Source organism: Protopterus annectens, chromosome 9.part0 (assembly GCF_019279795.1).
Source record: "Protopterus annectens isolate FY-2018-M chromosome 9.part0, PAN1.0, whole genome shotgun sequence".
NCBI classification, from domain to species: domain Eukaryota; kingdom Metazoa; phylum Chordata; order Ceratodontiformes; family Protopteridae; genus Protopterus; species Protopterus annectens.
The window spans coordinates 663,691,662-663,709,256 of record NC_056743.1 but is presented as its reverse complement, the minus strand read 5'-3'; the positions used below and the strand labels follow the sequence as shown (position 1 = coordinate 663,709,256).

At 37.4% G+C, this 17,595-nt stretch overlaps 1 protein-coding gene across 3 annotated transcripts in view; it reads right to left on the bottom strand.

Annotated features, from left to right (window-relative positions):
* Positions 1-17,595, bottom strand: part of LOC122811421 (regulator of G-protein signaling 3-like) — a 610,403-nt gene that overhangs the window by 303,970 nt on the left and 288,838 nt on the right. For all 3 annotated transcript variants that reach the window (XM_044083253.1, XM_044083254.1, XM_044083255.1), the window contains one exon: positions 8,187-8,762. In XM_044083253.1, the coding sequence (XP_043939188.1) occupies positions 8,187-8,762 (576 nt within the window). The remainder of the gene's footprint in view (positions 1-8,186; positions 8,763-17,595) is intronic.

The window sequence follows — 17,595 nt, the reverse complement described above, 5'->3', positions numbered from 1 at the left end:
TCGTACTTGTAGAAAGAGAGATGTGTGTTTCATGAGAAACTGCTATTTTTCCCTTTTTACAAAGTGTGAGTTTAACAAAGTATAATTTCAAAGTGCAATACTAAATGAATTCTTATTTGAATACTAATCAATTGCAATTACTTTTTTAAGCCAACCTTAAAAAGAAGTTTAAGTCAACCAGTGGTAGAGTGAAAAGTACTAAGTGTTTTTGTAAAGCGATATAAAATAATACACATGTTGCTTACCACAATATGCACACTGCAAGTACTAAGCTGTTGCAAGAAATGTATGATTATTATTTTTTTTCTTTTGGTAAAAAGCATGTGCTCAGAAAATACATTTCTGAGGCAAATAATAAGTATGTCAAAACTGTGTTGCATTTCTAAACTGCATAAAGCACTTTACTGCATTTTAAATTTATAAATGAAATAAATTAAAACATTGTGATGCTGTGTTGCCTGTGGAATAGGGAAAAGTTGTGAAAATTCCCCTAGTAAATCCAAAGTGTGTAAATGCAGTATGCTTAAAAACTGAAGCTATAATGGATATGCCCCAAACAAAATGAATCCAAAATAAGCAAAACAGAAGAAAAGATGGCAGGACACTGCTGCTGCTCAATAAGACTTTTAATAAAAACTTTAAAACAGGTAAACGAAGTAATCCAAATGCAGACAAAATGAAAAAGTTACACCTTAACACTGCATGCACATTCTTTTCAGGAGTGTGGTGCCATTAAGTCTATAATCCATTTAGTTTCATCTGACATCCATTCATTCTAATGTTAACTATCACTCTAAATGAAAAGCTATGTGTTGGATGTATGCATATATGCCTATATAATGTCATCCCTATTCCTTATACTTCCTAAATGTTGGATTCTCACCTTAAACAGGTCATGCCCACATAGAAACTGGGGCATTTTGTGCATTCAGCCAAAGACCACATTTGAGGTCCTGCAAGTGGCTCTACCTTTAAAAACAACATTCTTCCCGGTGGTTCTATGTATGAAGTTAACCTCTTTATTGATAAAGCTGCAAGCACATGGAAGTGTACCTGCCCTGCTCTTAAATGGCCTGCTCTCAGAGAGACTATTCTCCTTACATAAAATGTCACTCAAGTTCTTATTCCTTCTATATTGAAAATAAGGTCTGTTATCAATTAGCCCCTTTAAACTGGTATCACTAGTGAGGATATTCCAGTTGTTGTTAACAATTCTACAGATGTCACTGATATTGCTCCCATAGGTGAACAGCAACTTGGTGCCTCTCTGTATGGTGGTATCCTGCACAGTCACTACGGGATCCTGGAGCTGATTCCTATTGAGCCAAGGTCTAAATTTAGTCTGTCTATGGATCTTACCATTATCTATGACGTTCCTTACCATATTCTTCCCATAGCCTCTCTGCTCAAAGTGCCCCGTTAGATTCACTAACTCTTGTTCAAATTGCTTGTCATCTGTGCTAATCCGGGAGACATGACTCACTTGCCCTCTAACAATATTTGGGAAAATGTGGCGAGGATGCATGCTGTCGTAGGACAGCAGGGTATTTTTCCAACAGTCTTTCTTGTGTAGGCTGGATGAAAAGCCTGCTTGTTGTTGTGTGACCCTCACATCTAAAAAATCTATAGAGTGGTAAGATGTGTTGGCACTAAACTTAAGGAAGGTAGTGGTAGTATGTAGGTAAGACAAAAAACTGTTAAACATGTCATATTCTCCATTCCGAAGAATAAAAATATCATCTACAAACCTAACATACATCAAGATGTGATCCTTCCAAGTAGCATTTCCCAAAATATTCCTCATTTCCCATTTTGAGAGGACAAGGTTATAGGTATTGGCACAGGGTGTGCCCAGAGCCAGCTCCCAAAAAAACATTATTATCCAGCACTAATGTTAACAGATCCCTGATAAGTTCTATTTTGTTCTCAGTGACACCCAAACCTGTCAAAAGTTCAGTTATGGAAGTAATACCATAATCATTGTTGATCACTGTAAAAAGACTGTTAATGTCTAGTGTCACCATAAGCTTTTGTGCCTAGCAATCCTTGTATGCATAATGAGGTAATTACTGACATCATGTTATTTTGTAGAAACTTGATGCTGAAGAGCATGTTTGGTAATGATATATCTAACTGTAATGTACCTAAGAAAGCAAGTGGGTTTATACCACAGCTTTCACCCACCTTGCATCTTTTTTTGAGTGCTTGTGAGAAAGATATGGCCAAGTATTACACCGAAGGTCTTTTTTCCAAATATTATAATTTAACCACAGAGCAGACCACAGCTTTGAAGGGATTAGCCAACAACGCTTCCATAATAATAAAAAAGGCGGATAAGGGGGGAGCTATTGTTATAATGGACACTGCATGGTACAATGACAAAATAAAACATTTGCTACAAGATGACATGGCTTATATAGAGATTAATCCTGTATCTGTAAAATATATAGTTGATAAAGTACATAAGAAGTTAAATACCCTGAAGAACAACTTTAGCATCACTGAAGAGACTTATCAGTTTTTACTGATAGAGAAACCAGTGATCCCAATATTTAAGGCACTACCCAAACTGCACAAATGTTTGAATGACCCACCCCTTAGGGGGATGGGTAACCGAAAATGTTTCCATATGGATAGATTTTTTATTAAAACCTTATATCGAACAAATGGATAATATCTTGATAGACACAGGGCATTTTTTACAGATCTTGGGGATTGTTATTAAACCTGCCAATGTAGATAATGTTCTTATGGTGACACTAGACATTAACAGTCTTTTTACAGTGATCAACAATGATTATGGTATTACTTCCATAATTGAACTTTTGACAGGTTTGGGTGTCACTGAGAACAAAATAGAACTTATCAGGGATCTGTTAACATTAGTGCTGGATAATAATGTTTTTTTGGGAGCTGGCTCTACGTATAGGCAAGCACAGGGTGTAGCCATGGGCACACCCTGTGCCAATACCTATGCGAACCTTGTCCTCTCAAAATGGGAAATGAGGAATATTTTGGGAAATGCTACTTGGAAGGATCACATCTTGATGTATGTTAGGTTTGTAGATGATATTTTTATTCTTTGGAATGGAGAATATGACATGTTTAACAGTTTTTTGTCTTACCTACATACTACCACTACCTTCCTTAAGTTTAGTGCCAACACATCTTACCACTCTATAGATTTTTTAGATGTGAGGGTCACACAACAACAAGCAGGCTTTTCATCCAGCCTACACAAGAAAGACTGTTGGAAAAATACCCTGCTGTCCTCAGCATGCATCCTCACATTTTCCCAAATATTGTTAGAGGGCAAGTGAGTCTCCCGGATTAGCACAGATGACAAGCAATTTGAACAAGAGTTAGTGAATCTAACGGGCACTTTGAGCAGAGAGGCTATGGGAAGAATATGGTAAGGAACGTCATAGATAATAGTAAGATCCATAGACAGACCAAATTTAGACCTTGGCTCAATAGGAATCAGCTCAGGATGTGACTGTGCAGGATACCACCATACAGAGAGGCACCAAGTTGCTGTTCACCTATGGGAGCAATATCAGTGACATCTAATTGTTAACAACAACTGGAATATCCTCACTAGTGATACCAGTTTAAAGGGCTAATTGATAACAGACCTTATTTTCAATATAGAAGGAATAAGAACTTGGATGAAACTAAATGGATTATAGACTTAATGGCACACCTACCCCCAGGTTTTAAATGATGTTATTCCTTTAAAACCCACACCCTGAGGAGGCGTGTTTGTTTCATTGATTAGGTTTTCATTGGTCGTGACTCTTTTAAAAAGAATGTGCATGTGTTATATTTGTTGGATGTTTAAAGCTTAACCTTTTTCATTTTGTCTTTTTTTTGCATTTTTTTACCTTTGTCAAAATTTTCGCTTAAAGTCTTGTGTCTTTTTATTATGTCCTGCCATCTTTTCTTCTGCTATAATGGATATGCAAAAGTGCTGGAAAAACTGTCACAATCCAAAGTCTATAAAAACTAGTGTGCTGAGAATTACTGTACTGACTTTTCTGATAAAATAAGTCAACAGTTATACTTTGTAATTATACTGATGTGTACAGAGGGATAGTGCTGCACTGTGCTTTCTTTTTCTTTGTTTTTCAAGTCATATAGTAATATGTATATCAGAACATGTTGATTGCATTGCATGTTTTATCTACAGTCTAAATGTTAAGACTAAGTAATGCGTAATGTGCTATTAAAGCTAATAATATTATATCTATGAAAGCATTCAAAAGTACTCATGAAGCTGGTCTAGTTGTATGGTATTTCTGAAAAAAATGAAATGTAGCGATTTACAAAAGTAAACCCAGTAGTATTTCTGCAATGTGCCGGTTGGTCTGAAAAGTTATGCTGGGGAATTTTTGTAGCCTGTAAATGAAAAGTGTATTAGAAAGAAGAGACCAACATGAGTGAGAACTTTTGTAATGAAAATAAAAACAAAAAGTCATTGGTTGCAGATTTTAAAGCTGATAACGTTACAGAGCACAAGGTAAAATCCTAACAAGCCATGAAGATAATTTCAGAGGATGGTATGTAGCAACAATAAAAATAATACTGCATATACGAATTAGATATTTCCTAAATTTGTAAAATGCCCCATACTTACAGCAAAAAAATAAATAAATAAAACATCGCCAGCTAATTCTTTCTGGAATTAACGCTTTCTTCTGAAATATGCTGTATTATTAGAAATATATGAAAACTTTTCTGCTTGTAAGCCCTAATTCTTAAGAAGTAAAAGCAAAGAAGAGTGCAGTATGGGGAAAGCACTGACAAATGGTGGAGCTTTATACAGCAATTCATTTTACTACATGCTACCTGAAGCAAAATATATGCAATACTGAATCTTGCTAACTTTTTTGGGGCAAAGTGTATAATTTCAAATATCATTAAATCTTGAAAGGTGATTCCAGTAATATGGTGCATACTTTGTATTGAGTGCCACCTGAACAATAGGGATAAATCTGTTGTGTAATGAATGAGACATTCAAATAAAAAGCAACAAAAAGCATGTCTCCCTGAGTAGTAAATTGTTATTACTAAATCATTTTTATGTCTATAGGAATATTTTTCCTGTACGTATACGGTAGCTTATTCTATCAATAAACTTTGGACCTTCATGGTAGTTAAATTGTAACCTGAAAAAGACAGTTCTTGGTTGGCTGGTGTTGTACTAAAAGACTTGCAACAAAAAATGTATGTGATAAAATTGCTTTAAGAAATCACTGCTGGCATTTTGTGAAATTACATTGATAGAAGGTCTTATTTTTAAATATAAAACCCTCAGACAGAAAAAGGAGTTGATTGATTGGTAAAATAAGAAACATAAGTTAATTCTAAAAGGATAGATCCACTGACATGAAACAAAGGTTGCATTGCTACATTAAGTAGCAAAGAGGCCAAAGAGGTTTTGGCTCTAAAAGGTTTAATACTCTGCCAGGGAAAAAAAGCAAGGTGGGGGTTATTGCTCTACAGGGAAAGCAAGAGGTGCTGAATATGAAAGTAAACCCTCTGAAAGTGGAAGGGGGTTAACTGCTGTATAACACACTAAGGAAAGTTTGGTGTAAATTTGCTAAACTGTTTGTGACTTGCTTGCACTGAAAATGAAAGGGCTAAGAAGTAATAAGCAAAACAATACATGTGCTGCTATCATGAAAATAAAGAAACTTAGCTGGAGAACTGCAGTATGAGGTAGTTAAAGAAAGGAGAGATGGACAATTAAGTCTGGTGCAGGGAAATGAGAGTAATCTGAACCAGAATGTCTCTCCTAAGTATTGCCACATCAGTGTGTTATATGTCAGTGTTGCAAACATGCAAAGTAAAACTTTAGTTGGAAGTATATGAGTTTAACCCTAGCTCTAAATGAATCAGATTAGATGAAGATGAGAGGCAGAACTTACACTTTGTTAAGAAATAAGAACTTGAAGAAAAGTCACTGGAGCTTCTTATAGGAACTATACTGATGCAACAAAAAGTTAATCAAGAAAAATCAATCTAATATAACCTTACACGATGATGTCAGAGTTAATAGAGAGTTTAGAAATATTAAGACAGTAAATAGACAAAGGGTGCTGTTTTCGGGGAAAAGGAGCTCATAATGGTAAAACTGAGGTTTTCTGATTGGGAAAATTAAACAACAAGAGTTTTGCAAGTTTACTGGCTGTCCTTGACCAACAAAAGACATGATAAACTTGATCAGTAAAGGAGACACTTAATTTATTCAAAATAATTGCACAAGTGGGAACAGTGAAAGACCAAAGTGCTAAGTGAAGACACATAGGGAACCAAAAAGAGGTGGCTTGGTTTTGGAATTACAAAGACTGAAAGTTAGTTTCAGACCCAAAATGACTCTCTGCATTTAGAAAGTGAAAAGGAAAACTGTACCAGGAGCTACAAAGAGCTAGCACTTCCTTTCTCTACCTCAAGAGGAATCTTGATGAGTGGATGGGAGATCGTAGATTTACCCCAGGTATCACTTCTGTGTCACTGTTAGACAGATGCACAGTATACTAACATCGAAAAAGGGCATAGCAGAATGAATTTTAAAATGGGTGGCGAAAGCCAAACACACTCTGGCTAGGCTTGTAAATGCCCTAGGGCAGATAGCCTAGTATGAACCTATAAAAGTGAATTATCAGAATATGCAAGTTGAGAAGGACTCCATAAAAGCACAACTTCAACAGTGTGAAACCAGAATTAACAATTATACACACATTTGTACTCAGAACAATGAAACAGCCCAGTCTATAAACAAAAGAAATCCGCAAACATAAATGACAGTAAACAGACGACACTGATCAATGAGGAACTGAAAGACATACACAGGTGTAACGAAGGTTACTTAAGTTCATTTAACACATTTAGGAGTTATAAGACAAGTACAAAAAAATAGTGACGCTATGAATCTGCTACAGGAAAAAGAGAAAACTCAGTGGCTAAATGGATGAGCAGTATGTTGCTAATCTATTTCAAGGATAGTGCCGTAGCAGAACAAAACTCGGTAACTGAGAGACATCTCATGGAACAAGTAGTCACATGGTGAAGAGTACACAGAGTACTGTCTGGCAATTACAGCGAGAGAGAAATTAACACTGTAGTCAGAACATGCCACCTCTTTCCAAGCAAAATGGAGGTCAACGCTACCTAGAATAACGTTTTGGGTGAAGCCTATTAGGAATTAATAGGGTAGCACTAACTGTACACAGAGCCACTTGCAGAAATAAAAAGAAAATCAACTAGAATTGACAGCTGGCAGAAACTGAATTCAGGTTTGAAAGAATACAAGAAGAAATGTAATATCAAACACAGAAATAATTATGCTCAGAAAAAAGTACTGACAATGTGTGTGTTTTGATTTTTAGCATTCTTTATTTTGTATTTTGGCTTTCAGTACACTGTCACTATGTATTATATATACTATTATACACACACAATTATATGTGTATGTGTATATATATATATATATATATATATATATATATATATATATATATATATATATATATATATATATATACACACACACACACACACACACACACACACACACACACACACACACACACACACACGGTAGAGCCTGATTTCTTGAGTAGCTTGTGACCAACTCTTGATATGTTGATAAAAGTCCCTCAAAACGCAATTCACAAAGGAGAAATAAGCAAGAAGTCAAGGCCTTATTCCCCCAGCATGACCTGTGTTAAAGTCTACTTCAGATATTCACAAGTTGAGTTTCAGTAGATTGTGACAGATATTACATGTGTTGATCATGATCCATTTGAAAATAGTGAATGTAACCAAATTTGTGTGTGCGTGTATGCATACATACATACATACTTTATATATATATATATATATATATATATATATATATATATATATATATATAAAAATATAAAAACATACACACGTACAGACACACACACACACACTGCGTGTACATATTTGAATTCACATATGTTAATAAAAAATAAGAACAAAATACTGTGAACGTTGAGTCAGACATGACCACTCTTGACTGAAGCTATTGTTTAAAGAAATGTACATTCCTCACTTTAACGTATTCTCTGCCTGTCTGCAGTTATTGCATTGCATCAGTGGGTGGTACTTTCTACAAAGACAGAAAAAAATAACTCAATCAAAATGTCCAGTTTTACCTTTGTGGATACCTTAAAGATAGAAAGCAGGTGGTGTGTGGCAGAAGCTATTTTGCTAGCAGAATGAGCCCTCTTTAGGGAATCGGGAGACTGTAAATTCCAGTCACTTTCAGCCTTTTCCTTTGTTAGTTTCCCTGCTGTTAGAAAGTCTTGTGTCTGCCCTTCTCGGGCCAGATTGCTGTCACTCATTGCCCGCCATACTGCACATTCATCAACCCCTAAACGGTATGACTTCCCCTTCTGTGAATCCATTAGGTTCTCATTACTTTTGCTAAGAGTTGAGTCTCCGCAGCCCTCGCCACCAACATTTGGAAGCATATCAGCACTAAAGCTAAACTCCTTGTCAATCCGAACCTCAGGGATGATAATATTTATAGTCCTCATCTCACCACTGCATGCAGTAGTGTCTGCCTGCTTTGACCGTGAATAGACTTCCTGCTCCTCCATTGCATAATCAGAACTATCAGAAGGTGTCCTTTTCTGGGAAGCAGTCCGATTCCAAGGAATAAAGTCACAGTCCACCAGGCAACCCTCAGATCCAGACCTTCGAATTGGCATGAAGTTGACATTTAACATCTGAATGGAGAAAGAAGGAGCAGAAAACATATGTACACTGTCATTTAAAACATGATTATAAAAAGACAACTGTACTACAAAGAACTATTTCATAAGTCAAATAATTGTGTTGATTTTCACTTGAAGTTAATGCTGTAAGGTTTTAAACTTTTAGTCTTAAATATCAAAGGCAAATTTGTCAAAAGTTCTGTTTCATCACATTAGTCACCTGTCAAAGTAGTATGTCCTAGAAATTTTGCAGGAGACGGCATCATCTGACCCCCTGCTTGTGTAAATGATCACCACTTGGGGTTGCACCATTTTTGAAAACAGGGCAAACTTGAACAAATGGTTTGACTAATATGAGTTTTGACTAATGGTCCAAGGCATGTACAGAAAAATAATTTATAAAGTTCTCAGACTCTCTGGCTTAACCAAATTACTAGTACCACTAATATGAATATTCATGATGATAAATACTGCATTTTATACACACATACCCACACATACACACACACACATGTATTTCATACATGTATATGAAGAGAAAGATGCTACTAAATATGTACAGTGGATATAAAAAGCATGCACACCCTTGTAAAAATGCCAGGATTTTGTGATATGAAAAATGAGACCACAATAAATCATTTCAAAACTTTCCCCACCTTTGATGTGACCTATAACCTGTACAATTCAATTGAAAAACAAAGGGGAAAAAATATAAAAAAATAAAAAATGTACAATAAGCTGGTTGCATAAGTGTGCACACCCTTAAACTAATACTTTGTTGAAGCACCTTTTGATTTAATTACAGGATTCAGTCTTCTTGGGTACACACCTGCCATCAATTAAAGAGACTGATTAACCCCAACTAAGGTTCAGCTGTTGTAGTAGGATTTTCCTGACATTTACTCAGTTGCCTGATACAGCAAAAGCCATGGTTCAAAGAGAGCTTGCAAAGCATCGAAGGGATCTCATTGTTGAACGGTATCAGTCAGGAGAAGGATACAAAAAATTTCCACAGCACTGGATATGCCATGGAACACAGTGAAGACAGTCATCAAAAACTGAAGAAAATATGGGACAACAGTGATGTTGCAAAGAACTGATTGTCCCGCCAAAAGTGATGAAAAGTCAAGACAAAAACTGGTCAGGCAGGCTGCCAAGAAACCTAGAGCAACACTGAAGGAGCTGCAGGAAATTCTGGCAAGTTCTGTTTGTGTACTACATGTGACAATCTCCCATATTTTCCATATGTCTGGACTATGGGATAGGGTTGCAAGATGGAAGCCTTTTCTTACACAGTAAAACATCCAGGCCTGGCTAAAATTTGCAAAACAATACATCAAGTGTCCCAAAAACATGTGGGAAAATGTGCTATGGTCTGATGAGTCCAAGGTTGAAGTTTTTGGCCACAATTTCAAAAGGTACGTTTGTGCAAAAACAACACTTCGCATCACCAAAAGAGCATCATCCCCACAGTGAAGCAGGGTGGTGACAGTATCATGCTTTGGGGTTGCTTTTCTTCAGCTGGAACTGGGGCTTTAGTCAAGGTGGAGGGAATTATGAACAACTCCACATACCAGTCACTTTTGGCCCAAAATCTTTAGGCATCTGCTAGAAAGCTGAAGATGAAGAGGAATTTCACATTTCAACATGACAATGACCCCAAGCATACATTCAAATCAACAAAAGAATGGCTTCACCAGAAGAAAATTTAAGTTTTGGAATTGTCCAGCCAGAGCCCAGACCTAAATCCATTAGAAAATCTGTGGGGTGACCTGAAGAGGGCTGTGCACAAGATATGCCCTTGCAATCTGACAGATTTGGAGCTCTTTTGCAAGGAAGAGTGGGCAAATACTGCCAAGTCAAGATGTGCCATGCTGACAGACTCTTACCCAAGAAAACCGAATGCTGTAATAAAATCAAAAGGTGCTTCAACAAAGTATTAGTTTAAGGGTGTGCACACTTATGCAATCAGCTTATTGTACGTTTTTTAGTTTTTATATTTTTCCCCTAAAAGATTTATTTGTGTTTCAATTGAATTGTACAGGTTAAAGTCACATTAAAGATGGGAAAAGTTTTGAAATAATTTATTGTGGTGTATGTGTGTGTGCATGTGTACATATCTATATATGCACATGCATGTGCGTTTTATGCGTTGGTTTTATTGGCCTAAATGTACCAGTAAATGCTTAAAAAGGTAAAAAGTCATAGGAATTCACAAACCATGTAGCTGAAACATTGGTATGTGCTTAAGGGGTCATTTACATATATCCCATGGGCCTGTATTACAGTAGGTTAAATGAAAACTTCCACAGGGAGAATTTAGTTTAGTTTGACCCTTGATGTAGTTTTGAAAATACATACTCACACACACACACACACACACACACACACACACACACACACACACACACACACACCACCTACATACACATGCTCATGGGCATATGCATGCATCATTTTTAAAGCATACGTACATGCTTTGAAAGGGCACAGAAAAAAAATCAGTGCAGATACATTTTCTCTTCATGTTCTCTTTGCCCTTATTACAGTCTTTGTATCTGTTTGCTTTCCTCTGCTATCCTTGGATGAGTTGCAAATATATATATATATATAAATGTGTGTGTGTGTGTGTGTGTGTGTGTATATATATAAATGTGTGTGTGTGTGTGTGTGTGTGTGTGTGTGTGTGTATATATATATATATATATATATATATATATATATATATATATATATAAATATATTTGTGTGTATATATATATATATATATATATATATATATACATGTATATATATATATATATATATATATATATACACACACACACACACACATATATATATATCTATATACACACCCACATATACACAAAAAACACACACACACAAACATATATGGGTCTATAGAAGGCGAGGGGACGGACTAACAGTTGGACATACTTTGGATCCTTCGAACTAAGTCTTTTCACCCGTGGAGGTTTTTTTGCTATGGGTCTATATTATAAGATTGAGGTTTCATTACTACAACTAGAAATATCAAGACCATTAACTCATACTTTCAAAATGTCAAAGCCTTATTTCGCTGAATCACAAAGAAACAGCAGACCTGCTACCAGCAGAGTGCCACAGGGGTCAGTACTGGGTCCACTACTGTTTGGTATATCTTTCTTAAAGTTCTGGTCAAAACTAAGGGGTTGTGGCTGACGAAGTTTACAGATGACTGCAAGCTAGGTGCAATCACTGAATCCCCAAATGATGTCAGTATACTCCATGAAGGTTGCATGCAGATCAAAGACTGGTGTTTTAGTCACAGTCTCAAACTCAATGCAAAGAAATACATCATCATTCCCTTCAGTACAAACAATGTCCCTTCACACTACAAATCAGCAAAAATATTCTAAGTACCCATGATATAGTAAGGGACCTGAGATCACAAGTTGACTGCATCCTTAACTTTGACCACCATGTGTCTGTTGTAGTAAGAAAAGCTTGCTAGGTAGCAAACTTGATTAGTAAAGGCATCGCCTTTAGAGCGAAAGAAGTTATAACCTCCCTATACTTGGCACCTATCTGGCCCATAATTGAGTATTACGCCCCATTTGGCATGTACCATACTAAACACCTGCAGCAATTGCAGAGAGCTCAGAGGCTTCTAACAAAGATGATCAAGGGGTTCCAGCATGTGCCTTACACAGACTGACTAAAGTCCCTGTCACTATACTCCGTATCATATAGACTTGTTAGGGGAGACTTGTGCCTTGCCTAAACAGCAATTCAAGACGGCCTGCAAATTAAACAGGACATGCTGGAGGGAGAGATGCATCTCCCAGTGACTACCACATCTTTGGAACAGGCTACCAAGTCATGTGAAACAGAACACCTCTATGACATTGTTTAAGAGGAACCTGGACAAGTGGATTGGGGACCGTAAATTCTTACCGAAGACAGTGCCTACAACCCTCCTGGACATGGGTAGTCATCACTAAATGCAGTCCTGGGTATTGACTATCATTTCTATGGTACTGCATTGGAATGAAATGGCTAGGCTTAAAATGACCCCGGGGTCGATAGCCTAGCTATCTCCTATGATCTTATGATCCTACGAAAAGCTATAAAAACACTGTAAATTAGATCAGGAAGAGAACAGACATCATGGTAGAAGTCACTTATCTTTCTCTTCTGACTGTGTAGGTGCTGTGACCCATACTGTGACTTCACAAAAAGTGAAGGAGATTATGCTTATATGTGTATAACTTTGAAAAGAAAAACAAACCCCACAAGTACTGGGCATACAAATGAAATATAAACGAGAGCTGGTTGGACAGCAACTTGCACATCTTCCGGAGAAAAGTTAGTAAAACCAGTGACCCTGCAATGCTGAAAGGTATGCTGCATGTGTAGATTTAATAAAAGAGAGCAACTCTGTCTACAGATTCTCATTGTCTGCTAGCTGATAATGTAATTGCTTCTACATTATTAGACTGTAGCATGTCTCTTCCAAGTAAAAAGGCTATTGCCCAGCAAGTCAACTGTGTGAGACAGAAGAATTTCATTATTACTGTTGGAAAAGATCATCATTAGTTTGTACACGTAGCACACTTTCTATTAAAATGTGAAACACTCCCAGAGAAAAAGTTATCAAATGTATCTGACACAATTGTTGTTGTGCTGTCTACTGCTCAAACTTTACAACATTTAAGTCAGGCTACAGTTTAGCTTTATCGATGGTACCTTTTTATCTAACAGCCATGTCTGACGACATGCATTACTTTATTACATATTGTGGTAGTACAAAAACAATATTATTACTATACTGCCTTATATCCAAAAATTCTTTGAAAGCATATAATTGTATGTGTTAGTGAATACATATATAACATCATTCACTTTCTGAGGCCTTCCTTATCATATTTTGGTATCAAGGGGGTTATGGAGGCTTCTCCAGCCCTCACCAGGTACTAAGCAGAGAACTAATTCTTGGCTGGATGTCAGTCTATCAAATGGAGCATACACCTCCCCAAGAACAATTAGCTGCATCATCATTTCATTGACCGACATGTCACTGGGATGTGGGAGGAAACCAGAATGCGTAGACAAGCATACAAGAATATTTACAGGTATTACAGTGAGAAACACAGGCCAACTGCACTTTAGAGCCTGGGTCATAGCTGAATGATCATACAAAAAGTCCATCCAGTTGGTTACCAAATAGTGGAAAAAAAATGAAATAAACAGAAGAAAGGCACACTGGTTTGTGCAAGGATCTAAAAGGAAGCAAACAAACAGCAACTTGTAACAATCAGACATTAAATGCCTTTATTGTTCAGTTTTGTGCACTAATGTACCTAAACTCGCCCAAAACTAACTTACTACATTTTGAAGTGAGTTTTACCATAAGCTGACTTGTAGCAGAATTCATATATAAACATGACCTAATGTCTCCACATTTACTTTCCACCAAAATTAATGGATTGTTAACATGTCCTTCAGCATACCACATAACACCTGTGTACCCATTACCCTGTCCACCACAGTTAATGAATTAACATGTCCTTCAGCATACCACATAACATCTGTGTACCCATTACCCTGTCCACCACAGTTAATGGATTGTTAACATGTCCTTCAGCATACCACATAACACCTGTGTACCCATTACCCTGTCCACCACAGTTAATGAATTAACATGTCCTTCAGCATACCACATAACATATGTGTACCCATTACCCTGTCCACAACAGTTAATGAATTAACATGTCCTTCAGCATACCACATAACACCTGTGTACCCATTACCCTGTCCACCACAGTTAATGGATTGTTAACATGTCCTTCAGCATACCACATAACATCTGTGTACCCATTACCCTGTCCACCACAGTTAATGGATTGTTAACAAGTCCTTCAGCATACCACATAACATCTGTGTACCCATTACCCTGTCCACCACAGTTAATGGATTGTTAACAAGTACTTCAGCATACCACATAAAACCTGTGTACCCATTACCCTGTCCACCACAGTTAATGAATTAACATGTCCTTCAGCATACCACATAACATCTGTGTACCCATTACCCTGTCCTCCACAGTTAATGGATTGTTAACATGTCCTTCAGCATACCACATAACACCTGTGTACCCATTACCCTGTCCACCACAGTTAATGAATTAACATGTCCTTCAGCATACCACGTAACACCTGTGTACCCATTACCCTGTCCACCACAGTTAATGAATTAACATGTCCTTCAGCATACCACATAACATCTGTGTACCCATTACCCTGTCCACCACAGTTAATGGATTGTTAACATGTCCTTCAGCATACCACATAACACCTGTGTACCCATTACCCTGTCCACCACAGTTAATGAATTAACATGTCCTTCAGCATACCACATAACATCTGTGTACCCATTACCCTGTCCACCACAGTTAATGGATTGTTAACATGTCCTTCAGCATACCACATAACATCTGTGTACCCATTACCCTGTCCACCACAGTTAATGGATTGTTAACAAGTCCTTCAGCATACCACATAACACCTGTGTACCCATTACCCTGTCCACCACAGTTAATGAATTAACATGTCCTTCAGCATACCACATAACATCTGTGTACCCATTACCCTGTCCACCACAGTTAATGGATTGTTAACATGTCCTTCAGCATACCACATAACACCTGTGTACCCATTACCCTGTCCACCACAGTTAATGAATTAACATGTCCTTCAGCATACCACATAACATCTGTGTACCCATTAACCTGTCCACCACAGTTAATGAATTAGCATGTCCTTCAGCATACCACATAACACCTGTGTACCCATTACCCTGTCCACCACAGTTAATGGATTGTTAACAAGTCCTTCAGCATACCACATAACATCTGTGTACCCATTACCCTGTCCACCACAGTTAATGGATTGTTAACAAGTACTTCAGCATACCACATAACATCTGTGTACCCATTACCCTGTCCACCACAGTTAATGGATTGTTAACAAGTCCTTCAGCATACCACATAACATCTGTGTACCCATTACCCTGTCCACCACAGTTAATGGATTGTTAACATGTCCTTCAGCATACCACATAACACCTGTGTACCCATTACCCTGTCCACCACAGTTAATGGATTGTTAACAAGTCCTTCAGCATACCACATAACATCTGTGTACCATTACCCTGTCCACCACAGTTAATGGATTGTTAACAAGTCCTTCAGCATACCACATAACACCTGTGTACCCATTACCCTGTCCATCACAGTTAATGGATTGTTAACATGTCCTTCAGCATACCACATAACATCTGTGTACCCATTACCCTGTCCACCACAGTTAATGGATTGTTAACAAGTACTTCAGCATACCACATAACACCTGTGTACCCATTACCCTGTCCACCACAGTTAATGAATTAACATGTCCTTCAGCATACCACATAACATCTGTGTACCCATTACCCTGTCCTCCACAGTTAATGGATTGTTAACATGTCCTTCAGCATACCACATAACACCTGTGTACCCATTACCCTGTCCACCACAGTTAATGGATTGTTAACAAGTACTTCAGCATACCACATAACATCTGTGTACCATTACCCTGTCCACCACAGTTAATGGATTGTTAACATGTCCTTCAGCATACCACATAACATCTGTGTACCCATTACCCTGTCCACCACAGTTAATGGATTGTTAACAAGTACTTCAGCATACCACATAACACCTGTGTACCCATTACCCTGTCCACCACAGTTAATGGATTGTTAACAAGTCCTTCAGCATACCACATAACATCTATGTACCCATTACCCTGTCCACCACAGTTAATGGATTGTTAACAAGTCCTTCAGCATACCACATAACACCTGTGTACCCATTACCCTGCTGACATTTAGACATGCCTTCTGTTTAATCAATACTGTTTATAAGAAAAGTTCAACCTTACATGTCCTATCAAAAAAAAAAATCTATTTGTGTCTTGGTCTATGTCTTAAATACAGATCATACTAATCAAATCTATTTGAAGTTAGTTTAACCTGCTTGGGCTAGTTATTTTTCTATAATATTACTAAAGTGAAAGTCATCCTTTAACAGTCAATGTATGTTAATTAGATAAGGCGGAAAATAATTCTGTTTATACCCATAAGCACAGAACTTATCACAACGCTCAAAGCATCAATACGCTCCCTTTCCATCAAAGGAAGTCAGCAAATTATGCATTATATTAGGTACTTTTTAACATTATAAAAGCTTATCACTGTGTTTGTATATAAATGTGTACACACACACAAACACACACACACACACACACACACACACACATATTCACCATTATGAGTCTCAGGCAAAAATGCAGACAGACAAATGGCAACTCCACAATCATCATCTCATGTCCTTGACCAGCATTAGAATGAAATGTGCATGTATGAATGCATTTTTGATACCGTACAGTGAGTCAAGCATTTGTGTGTCAGTTACAAGCTATCTAAAGGCAAGACAAGGGTTTCTACAAGCTGCTGAGTATATAGCATCTGCATACAGTTCTTCTGTAGGCAGCTCATAAATACAAACATCCAGTAAAACAGTTTTCTTTAGACATGCATACTGGTGTGACAGCTGACCAGAACCAGCAATGGGTTTGATACATGTGATTTTTACATATCACCGCTCACTTGTTTGCTGCTTTAGTTATTTGCGCTGAAAATCAAGTCACTTTATGGCACTTGCCTGACTACAGGTGCCAGATTACTAGGGAGAAGTAGAGTCCCCAAACACACGTGGGCTTAGATGTGCCCCCAAACAAAAGCGGGCTTAGATGGGCCCCCA